An 11,623-nucleotide genomic window follows, 5' to 3' on the forward strand; every position below is an offset into this window, starting at 1 on the left:
GTCTTACATTTAGATCTTTAATCCATTTTGAGTTTATTTTTGTGTATGGTGTTAGAAAGTGTTCTAGTTTCATTGTTCTACAAGTGGTTGACCAGATTTCCCACCATCACTTGTTAAAGAGATTGTCTTTAATCCATTGTATATTCTTGCCTCCTTTGTCAAAGATAAGGTGTCCATAGGTGTGTGGATTTATCTCTGGGCTTTCTATTTTGTTCCATTGATCTATATTTCTGTCTTTGTGCCAGTACCATACTGTCTTGATGACTGGCTTTATAGTAGAGCCTGAAGTCAGGTGGGTTGATTCCTCCAGTTCCATTCTTCTTTCGCTAGATTGCTTTGGCTATTTGAGATTTTTTGTATTGCCATACAAGTTGTGAAATTATTCATTCTAGCTCTGTGAAAAATACCGTTGGTAGCTTGATAGCAATTGCATTGAATCTGTAGATTGCTTTCAGTAGTATACTCATTTTCACTATATTGATACTTCTGATCAATTAAGTTTATTTCTGCATCTATTAGTGTCCTCTTTGATTTCTTTCACCAGTGTTTTATAGTTTTCTATATATAGGTCTTTTGTTTTTTAGGTAGATATATCCCTAAGTATTTTATTCTTTTCTTTGCAGTGGTGAATGGAATTGTTTCCTTAATTTCTTTTTCTATTTTCTCCTTATTAGTGTACAGGAAAGCAAGGGATTTCTGTGTGTTGATTTTATATCCTGAAATTTTACTATATTCATTGATTAGCTCTGGTAATTTTCTGGTGGAGTCTTTAAGGTTCTATGTAGAGGATCATGTCATCTGCATACGGTCAGAGTTTTACTTCTTCTTTTCCAATTTGGATTCCTTTTATTTGTTTTTCTGCTCTGATTGCTATGGCTAAAACTTCCAAAACTATGTGGAATAGTAGTGGTGAAAGTGGGCACTCTTGTCTTGTTCCTGACTTCAGGGGAAATGCTTTCAATTTTTCACCTTTGAGGATACTGTTTGCTGTGGGTTTGTCATATATAGCCTTTATTATGTTGAGGTATGTTCCTTCTATTCCTGCTTTCTGGAGGGTTTTTATCATAAATGGATGTTGAATTTTATCAAAGGCTTTCTCTGCATCTATTGAGATAATCATATGGCTTTTATTTTTCAATTTGTTAATGTGGTGTATTACATTGATTGATTTGCAGATATTGAAGAATCCTTGCATTCCTGGGATAAAGCCCACTTGGTCATGGTGTATGATCTTTTTAATGTGTTGTTGGAGTCTGATTGCTAGAATTTTATTAAGAATTTTTGCATCTATGTTCATCAGTGATATTGGCCTGTAGTTTTTGTGTGTGTGTGTGGCATCTTTGTCAGGTTTTGGTATTAGGATTATGGTGGCCTCATAGAACGAGTTTGGAAGTTTACCTTCCTCTGCAATTTTCTGGAAGAGTTTGAGTAGGATAGGTGTCAGCTCTTCTCTAAACTTTTGGTAGAATTCAGCTGTGAAGCCGTCTGGACCTGGGCTTTTATTTGCTGGAAGATTTCTGATTACAGTTTCAATTTCCATGCTTGTGATGGGTCTGTTAAGATTTTCTATTTCTTCCTGGTTCAGTTTTGGAAAGTTGTACTTTTCTAAGAATTTGTCCATTTCTTCCACGTTGTCCATTTTATTGGCATATAATTGCTAATAGTAGTCTCTTATGATCCTTTGTATTTCTGTGTTGTCTGTTGTGATCTCTCCATTTTCATTTCTAATTTTATTGATTTGATTCTTCTCCCTTTGTTTCTTGATGAGTCTGGCTAATGGTTTGTCAATTTCATTTATCCTTTCAAAGAACCAGCTTTTGGCTTGTTGATTTTTGCTATGGTCTCCTTTGTTTATTTTGCATTTATTTCTTCCCTAATTTTTAAGATTTCTTTCCTTCTACTAACCCTGGGATTCTTCATTTCTTCCTTTTCTAGTTGCTTTAGGTGTAGAGTTAGGTTATTTATTTGACTTTTTTCTTGTTTCTTGAGGTATGCCTCAAGAGGTATTGCTATGAACTTTCGCCTTAGCACTGCTTTTACATGTCTCATAGGTTTTGGGTTGTTGTGTTTTCATTTTCATTCATTTCTATGCATATTTTGATTTCTTTTTTGATTTCTTCTGTGATTTGTTGGTTATTCACAATTCGTTTTTCTTTTTTCCTCTCTGATTCATTTATTTCTACCATTCTATCTTCTACCTCACTAATCCTATCTTCTGCCTCTGTTACTCTACTATTTGTTCCCGCCAGAGTGTTTTTGACCTCATTTATTGCATTATTCATTATATATTTACTCTTTTTTATTTCTTCCTGGTCCTTGTTAAACCTTTCTTGCATCTCCTCAATCCTTCTCTTCAGGCTATTTATCTGTGATTCCATTTTGATTTCAATATTTTGGATCATTTTCACTATCATTATTCAGAATTTTTTATCACATAGATTCCCTATCTCTTCCTCTTTTGTTTGGTTTAGTGGGCATTTATCCTGTTCCTTTACCTGCTGGGTATTCCTCTGTCTCTTCATCTTGTTTATATTGCTCTGTTTGGGGTGGCCTTTCTGTATTCTGGCATTTTTTGGAGTACTCTTTATTATGGAGTTTCCTCACTGTGGGTGGGGTTGTATGGGTGGCTTGTCAAGGTTTCCTGGTTAGGGAAGCTTGTGTCAGTGTTCTGGTGGGTGGAGCTAGATTTCTTCTCTCTGGAGTGCAATGAAGTGTCCAGTAATGAGTTATGAGATGTCAATGGGTTTGGAGTGACTTTGGGCAGCCTGTATACTGAAGCTCAGGGCTGTGTTCCTGTGTTGCTGGAGAATTTGCTTGGTATGTCTTGCTCTGGAACTTGTTGGCCCTTGGTGGTGCTTGGTTTCAGTGTAGGTATGCAGGCGTTTGATGAGCTCCTGTCGATTGATGTTCCCTTTAGTCAGGAGTTCTCTGGTGTTCTCAGGATTTGGACTTAAGCCTCCTGCTTCTGGTTTTCAGTCTTATTTTTACAGTAGCCTAAAGACTTCTCCATCTGTACAGCACCATTGATAAAACATCTCCTTTCGAAAACAATGGGCTGCTTTTCTGGGTGCCTGATGTCCTCTGCCGGCATTCAGAAGTTGTTTTGTGGAATTTACTGAGCGTTCAAATGTTCTTTTGATGAGTTTGTGGGGGAGAAAGTGGTCTCCACGTCCTATTCCTCCGCCATCTTAAGACCACCCCACCACATTTTGGGAAAATTTTTCTTAAGACACAAGAGAATTGGATATGTGTAAATGCTAATAGAAAGGAGCCAACAGGGAAGGAGAGAATAAAGAAAAAAGAAGAACTGATTATTTAATTATGAATGCTCAAACTACTGCACAATTGCACTCATCTCACATGCTAGTAAAGTAATGCTCAAAACTCTCCAACCCAGGCTTCAGCAATACGTGAACCATGAACTTCCAGATATTCAAGCTGGTTTTAGAAAAGGCAGAGGAACCAGAGATCAAATTGCCAACATCTGCCGGATCATCAAAAAAGCAAGAGAGTTCCAGAAAAAAAAAAAAAAAAAACACATCTATTTCTGCTTTACTGACTATGCCAAAGACTTTGTGCAGATCACAATAAATCATGGAAAATCCTGAAAGAGATGGGAATACCAGACCACCTGACCTTCCTCTTGAGAAACCTGTATGCAGGTCAGCAAGCAAGAGTTAGAACTGGACATGGAGCAACAGACTTGTTCCAAATAGGAAAAGGAGTATGTCAAGGCTGTATATTTTCACCCTGCTTATTTATCTTATATGCAGGGTACATCATGAGAAACGCTGGGTGGGAGGAAGCACAAGCTGGAATCAAGATTGCTGAGAGAAATATCAATAACCTCAGATATGCAGATGACCCAACCCTTATGGCAGAAAGTGAAGAAGAACTAAAGAGCCTCTTGATGAAAGTGGAAAAGGAGAGTAGAAAAGTTGGCTTAAAACTCAACATTCAGAAAACTAAGATCATGGCACTCAGTCCCATCACTTCATGGCAAATAGATGGGGAAACAGTGACAGACCTTATTTTGGGGGCTCCAAAATCACTGCAGATGGTCACTGCAGCCATGAAATAAAAAGACGCTTACTCTTTGGAAGGAAAGTTATGACCAACCTAAACAGCATAATAAAAAGCACAGACATTACTTTGCCAATGAGGTCTGTCTAGTCAAGGCTATGATTTTTCCAGTGGTCATGTATGTATGTGAGAGTTGGACTGTGAAGAAAGCTGAGCAGTGAAGAAATTATGCTTTTGAATTCTGTTGTTGGAGAAGACTCTTGAGAGTCCCTTGGACTGCAAGGAGATCCAACCAGTCCATCCTAAAGGAGATCAGTCCTGGGTGCTCATTGGAAGGACTGATGTTGAAGCTGAAACTCCAATACTTTGGCCACTTGATGCGAAGAACTGACTCATTCAAAAAGACCCTGATGCTGGGAAAAATTGAAGACAGAAGGAGAAGGGGATGACAGAGGATGAAATGGTTGAATAGCTTCACTGACTCGATGGACATGAGTTTGAGTGGACTCTGGGAGTTGGTGATGCACAGGGAGGCCTGGCGTGCTGCACTTCATGAGGTCACAAAGAGTCAAACATGACTGAGCAACTGAACTAAACTGAACTGATTGAGTTGGTGACTAAAATATTACCCGGATGGGCTGCACGGTCTTCCAGAAGGGATCAGTAGCTCAAATGCAGGTAGGGAGGAAGAAAACTGTTGCATTAGACTTTTGACAAGTGAAACGGATAAGGAGGTGCTTACTGATTAAGTGGTAAGAGTAATAAAATATACACTGGAATATAAGGGTTGGACAGAAGATTAGCCTAATGAACAGGCAGAATATGGGACTAACAATTTACTGAGAATCCTGTGGGAGTCTAAGTACTACTATATTTATTAAAATGTATCTACAAACTAAAAGGAAAGAAGCATGTGGTCAGCGGGTGAAATACCTGAGATATGACTGTGTAATAATATAGACAATTAGGCAATCTATACATCTTCTGCTGTGATAGTTGAAACCTAAGAGTCTTAATGAGGAGTATAGATGAAATACCTCTCACCTTGGGAATGAGATATTCTCTGAATTTAATGTCCTGAGCTGCTGCATGGGGCAGGTTGTTGGGGACAATGTCAATGTATCTCTGGATCTCGTGGATCACAGCATCTGTGTAGGGCATGCGGCTCCTGTCCTGCATGCAGGGACTCCGGTTTCTGCCAACCACACGGTTAATTTCTTCCTGGACTTTAGCTGGCAAGGTAGAAATCAGAATTTATGTCAAGTGATAAAGATATTTTATCTTCTTAATCATGATTACATTGTGGTAGGATATGGAGAGAAGGAAAAATTACATGTGTTTCCCTACAAGGGAAAAAATGATATAGAATCAATGTCATGGGCAAATTGGAATTTCATTAGAAACTTAAATACACATATATATAAAGCACAGTTACATCATGAAATTCATTTCTCAATTCTGATTCTCTCCTTTGTGTATTTTTTAAAATAAACTCAGGGATGTGGGATCTCAAAGGCTCACATCATGCAGTTTAACCATTTTGTTTATGTCAGTTTTATTTTATAAAGGTTCTAAGAGAGTAGAAGTACTCCATGCAGTAAATACTTAATAAATGGACCAACTGAACAAGATGCTTGGTTGACTCAACACATAGGAATAATGAGTAAGTTAAGGGAGAATATCCATGATGACAGAGTAGAAAGACTCTGAGATCACCTCCTCCCACAAGCATTACAAAATGATTAATACAATGATTTACAGAGCAACTATCAATAAGAACAACCTGAAGTCTAAGAGAAAGTTCTTCAACAACTAAAGATCTAAGGATGGAATCATGAGATGCATAGGAGAAGCAGAAACATAGCACAGTTAAGACCATACCCCGGGGTAAGAGACCCATGAACAGGATAATTACAATTACAGAGGTTCTTCCTGAGGAGTGAGGGGTCCTGAACCCATCACTGGGCTCCCTAACCCAGGAGTGCTGCACCAGGAAGATGAGCCCCCAGAGCACTTGGCTTTGCAGGCCAACAGGGCTTATTTCAGATGATCTAGTGAGCTGTGGGAAGTAGAGACTCCACTCTTAAAGAGTGTATACAAAATCTCACCCACTCTGGGACCCAGAAGCAGGAGCAGTAATTTGAAAGGACCCCGGGTCAAACCCATTTATTGATCTTGGACAGGCTCCCAGAGAGGCACAGGACAGTTGGGGCTCACCTCCAGAACACATATGCTGGTAGCAGCTACTTTGGAGAGCTCATCCCAACACATGGACATGGATGATAGTGAGTGCAATTTTAGAATCTTCCCTGTGGTTTATTAGTGCCAGACCTTGGCCCTTCTCATCAGCCGGTTATCACCCATTCTTGGATGTGGGAGGCCAAGTAGCTAGCTGGGCTGGGACACAGTCCTACCCACCAGCATGCCAGTTACTATAGCAGCCCTGACCCCCAGCTGTCCCTGGACCCAACTCCTCTCAACCATTGGGAGACACCAACCCCTGGTCTCCCTGGGCCCCCCTTTAGACAACGGGCAGGCCAACTCCAATTCCAGGACCCCTAAGGTCTTACAGCCAGAGAACACAGGATCTGGCTCCCCCCAACAAGATACCCAAGACCCTGCAGCCAGAGAAGCCAGGATATGGCCTCATATACCAGAAGGCAGGTACTATCCTCAAGACTCCTGGGGCCTGATCCACCAACTAGCAGGCCAACCTCAGCCCCAGGACCACAGCAGTCCTGCAGCCAACCATGTCAAGATCCAGCCTACTCAACAGCAGGTCAGCACCACTAGAAGACATCTTGGGTCTCAGGCTCACTCAACAGCAAACTGACACCCAATTCTAGGAAGCCCCAGAACTCTCTGCCAGCCATCTCAGGAAGAGGCCCTGGACCCAGCTCTAACCACCAGAGGGCCAGCACTAGACTGGACCCCATGGGCTTTCATAACCAGCTGCCACATGACCCAGCCCCACCCACCATCACCCAGCAGCTACTCCACTAGAAAAATGTATTGAATACAAATGGAAGAAAAAGAAAGTTGAGGAAACAATTCCTAGACAAAATAGACTTTAAAACAAAGACTGCATGGAACAAGAGAAAAAAGAAGGACATTACATAATGATGAAAGAATCAATCCAACAAAAAGATACAACCATTATAAATCTATATGCATATAGATTTATAATAGTGCTAAGTTGTTTCAGTCATGTCTGACTCTTTGTGACCCTTTCAACTGTGCCCACCAGGCTCCTCTGTCCATGAGATTCTCCAGGCAAGAATACTGGAGTGGGTTGCCATGCCCTCTTCCAGGGGATCTTCTCAACCCAGGGAATGAACCCACATCTCTTATGTATCACACACATGTTGGCAGGTGAGTTCTTTACCACTAACACCCCCTGGGAAGCTCGTAAATATATATACATATAACTGGTTCACTTCGTTTTATAGCAGAAACTAATACAACATTGTAAGACAATGAAACTCAAAAAAATAAAAATAGAAGTGTCTTAATAGGTCAAAGCACAAAGCATGATAGAGTAAAGGAAATATTCTCTTAGATGAGGATTGAATAAGAAAAAAAGGAGGATGAGAAATTACATTTTTCAGGAAATTTTGTTTGACCAAAAGGGTGTATTTGAACAGATTTTTTTGTGTATAACTTTTTAATTTAACTCAAGGGCAGGGCACCCAGCCCAGCTCAGAAACTCAAGGGCAGGGCACCCAGCCCAGCCTTCCCTGTTGTCATGGGGGTGTGTGAACCCAGAGCCTCCTGTCTCACTCATATATACCCGTTTAGCATTCCCTCCAGAGAGGGTCCTCCCGCCCACAACCTAGGTAAATGCGAGATCCACCTTTCCCACCAGGGCTGCCAAAACTGGTCTGCTTTCCCCACCAGAATGATGTTGTTATTGCGAACCAGGGAAACAGGAAAAAGGTACAGTCTCTATCCTCACAGAGAAGGCAATGGCACCCCACTCCAATACTCTTGCCTGGAAAATCCCATGGACAGAGGAGCCTGGTGGGCTGCAGTCCATGGGGTCGCAAAGAGTTGGACACGACTGAGTGACTTCACTTTCACTTTTAATTTAAAGAGTGAGGTTTTTTGATGAAGAAAGATTGTGATTTTGTTGAGTCAATCTTCCATTGCAAATGCATCTGAGTAGAATTAACTTTTGACAAAAGTACATTTATGTGGACTTGGAAGGCTTATCAAGCAATATCATTGTAGAGAAGATTCTTCACCATCTGAGCCACCATGGAAGCCCTACTGCACCTGACCTGATGCAAATCAAGGATACTCCACCACAGTAGGGAGGACAGTGACCTCTGCCCTCCATAACTCTGCTACTGGTTAACTATTTCATTCTCCTTTTTTGCTATACTCTAATTTAAATGCAATTCATACAATGATAGGAAGATGTACTAAGGATGGAAGTTTTTCTTGGACATCTTCGAGGCAGATGAAAAGTAGAAAAGTCATCAGTGCCTGCCAATTTCTAACCAGAATTTCATCCTGTCCATCATCTGTGATACTACCTGTGACCTCTGGGTGCTTCAGCAGGAGCAGCAGTCCGTATTTCAGAGAGATGCTTGTTGTCTCTATTCCAGCAGTAAGCACATCCCATAGAGTGGTGATCAAGTTGTCCATGGTAAACTCAGACTGTTTATTGTGTTTCTCCTGGCAATGATGTATTAGGATTACATGATAAGTAAAAGCAACTTACAAGTAACTTACAATAATTCCATAAAACAACATAATTGTTTAAGTTTACTTATTTGACAAATTAAGCCAAACATTAGAGAATGTTACAGATGAAGGTAAAGTTAGATGTGTTGTTAGAATTTCTTCAATTAAAATATAACCAGAGTTAAACTTCCAAGTCCTTTCTGATTCCTCACTTTCTCACCCACTGGAGTATATCAGTTCTTCAGTAATTTCTATCTAACCTGACTCTTATCAAGTCATCACTGCTACTCACCATCAGTTCAGGCATCTATTGTCAATTTCATCATATCTGAATTTCTCACTCAGGCCTTCAGAACCACCTATCCTCAAACTGAAACACTATTCCCAAATTCATCAGTCATTAAACCCACGACAGTTCCTCAGTTACTATCAAGACAATCTCTGTAAAAATTCCACTTCATCACTGCACTTATCTTTCCCTGAACCAGTTTTATCATCTCTGCTAATCCTCAAAACCTACTTCATCTGTTTTCTACTGTCTTTCCAAGAGTAAGCCTTTCTAGATTCCCATCCATTTCTGCCTTCTCTCATTTCTTACATCACCCATTCATGGAATTTATTTAATGAAAGAGAATATACCATCTATCACTTATCTTGAATGTGTGTGTGTGTTTCAATCTGTTCTCAAATAAAGAACCAGCTTTAACATGGTAAATATAAACACTTCCAAGCAATTTTCAGTGACAATGCAGAAATAATTCAAGACATCCAGTATGGTTTGCACAACAATAGGTTGCAATGAATATATCTTTAAGAAGGAGCATTTGTTTTAATAAACTGATTCCACTGAGAAGAACAAAGCTATTCCATGCATCACATCACCCCACCTACAAAGATGAAGCAGCAAGTCTGGATCCCATTTTACCTTTTCCATTTTAATCAGGAAGTAATCAATAAAGTCTTGAGGGTTATTGAGGTCCAAGGATTCTTGGTGTTCCTTTATTTTCTCCAAAATAAACTTTCTTTGCTCAGTCATGTTTTTAAATAATGTGTTATGACTCCCTGGGAGATAATGTAGTAAAGAGGGGAAAGCATTGTAGAGCTGAAAAAGAAAAGAAACAGTCAATTCATTCAGCAAACATTTACAAGCCCATATTATGGTGCAGACATATTGCTATAAAATGAGCAAACAAAGATAAGTAAGATATGGTTCTTGCACTGGAACCCATTTGGGATTTGAAGGAAAGGGAACTGATAAAATGGCCTGAATGAGAGTATGCACAAATTAACAACTAATTTCAAAATCATTAGAGTTATTTTCCTAACTATAATTCTGAAGAAATTCAGGATCATACCACATCTTTCCAAATGAGGGTACTGAGGTTCAGAAATGCCGGAGTCCAGCTCCAGCAGCCAGGGAACCAGCCTGAAGGGGTGAGCGGTGTCAGCGGACGATGATGTAGTCTCCAACTCATAGTACGGAACTACATGTTTATTTCAAGCTTCAGGTTCTCTTTTATACTTTGACCAAAGCATTAAGTCAGAGGTTTGACATTTTCAGTTTCCCCCACGCAGATTTACTGTCTCCAGAAATCATTGTTGTCCTACAAACAGAGTTCCTGCTTCAGCGATTCTCTCAGAATCTCAGGCTTTACTATCTACTATCTACTTTCTCTTATGTGTCCTATACTTACTTGTGATTACATTGTAACTCAAGACATATTCCTCCGTTTATTTCTTATCTTTCTAAATCCTGTTTGCCCCAGCATCTTAAGATCACTATCTCCTAAAAAGGCTTCTAGCTATTCTTAATTATCCCTAAGCCCTAAACTCAGCAAACTACTTTTGCCATAAATATTTCCCTCACAAACAGGTCTCAGAAAACAATCCTTCCCATGGCCTCAAGCTAAGGCCTACGTGCTCATCCTGGGACATTCTTTGTAAAGATCCTTGAACAAATGTCAATGGTTATTTTATAGATTATTTTCTGGGCACAACCGCAGAAGGCTTTGTGCTTTCTCATGCTTCTCTCGAGCACCTTAACATTCTTTCCAGCCAACTCAACCAAAGAAAGGAAAGAACAAGTCAGAATCACAAGTCCTAACTCCTTCACCCTGGGACCGTGCCTGCGAGATGAGGAGAGGCGGTTGGGGCCGTGCCTCCATTTTGTCAGTAATGCCTAACGCGGCTCCTGACACAGAAAGGTTAGTCAACCAGTCTAAGTCACAAAACTAGTGACAGAGGTAGATTCCAGTGTTCATCCCAGTTTACACTACACACGTGTCTACAGAGAGTCACCTAAACAGTGTGCAGGGATCATACACTTTTTCTACATTTATCTTTATGAAAATATATTAACTGTTGACACGTATTATATTAGTTTCAGGCATACAAAATGGTGATTCACCATTTACATGCATTACAAATTGATTGCCATAATAAACCTAGGAATCATCTGTCATCATACAGTTATTGAAATGTTATTGACTCTATTCCTTATGCTGTATATTACATCGCTGTGACTTATTACATTTATATTTGAAGTTTATACTTCTTAATCCCTTTTACCTGTTTCATTCATCCCTCTACTTCTTCCTCTTTGAGGACCACCAGTTTCTTCTCTGTATCTATGAATTTGTTTCTGTTTTATTTTGTTTGTTTTAATTTTTAGATTCTAAATATGAAGTAAATCATATGATATTTGTCTTTGTCTGCCTGACATTCTTCCCTTACCATAATATCTGCGAGGACTATCCATGCTGTATAAAAGGCACAATTTCATGCTTTTATATGGCTGAGTAATATTTCAGTGTGTGTGTGTGTGTGTGTGTGTGTGTGTGTGTGTGTGTGTACCACTTCTTCTTTATCTGTTCATCTGTTAATGGACACTTAGGTGATTTCGATATCTTAC

General features: G+C 39.8%; 1 protein-coding gene across 1 annotated transcript in view; it reads right to left on the minus strand.

The window, feature by feature from the left end:
* Positions 1-11,623, minus strand: part of LOC104983530 (cytochrome P450 2C31-like) — a 48,454-nt gene that overhangs the window by 12,818 nt on the left and 24,013 nt on the right. Inside the window, exons 5-7 of the mRNA XM_010832964.1 lie at positions 9,638-9,814; positions 8,562-8,703; positions 5,068-5,255 (exon numbers count right to left, since the gene is read on the minus strand). Of these exons, the coding sequence (XP_010831266.1) occupies positions 5,068-5,255; positions 8,562-8,703; positions 9,638-9,814 (507 nt within the window). The remainder of the gene's footprint in view (positions 1-5,067; positions 5,256-8,561; positions 8,704-9,637; positions 9,815-11,623) is intronic.

Source organism: Bison bison, unplaced genomic scaffold (genome assembly GCF_000754665.1).
Source record: "Bison bison bison isolate TAMUID 2011002044 unplaced genomic scaffold, Bison_UMD1.0 scf7180017862979, whole genome shotgun sequence".
Taxonomy (NCBI): Eukaryota; Metazoa; Chordata; class Mammalia; order Artiodactyla; family Bovidae; genus Bison; species Bison bison.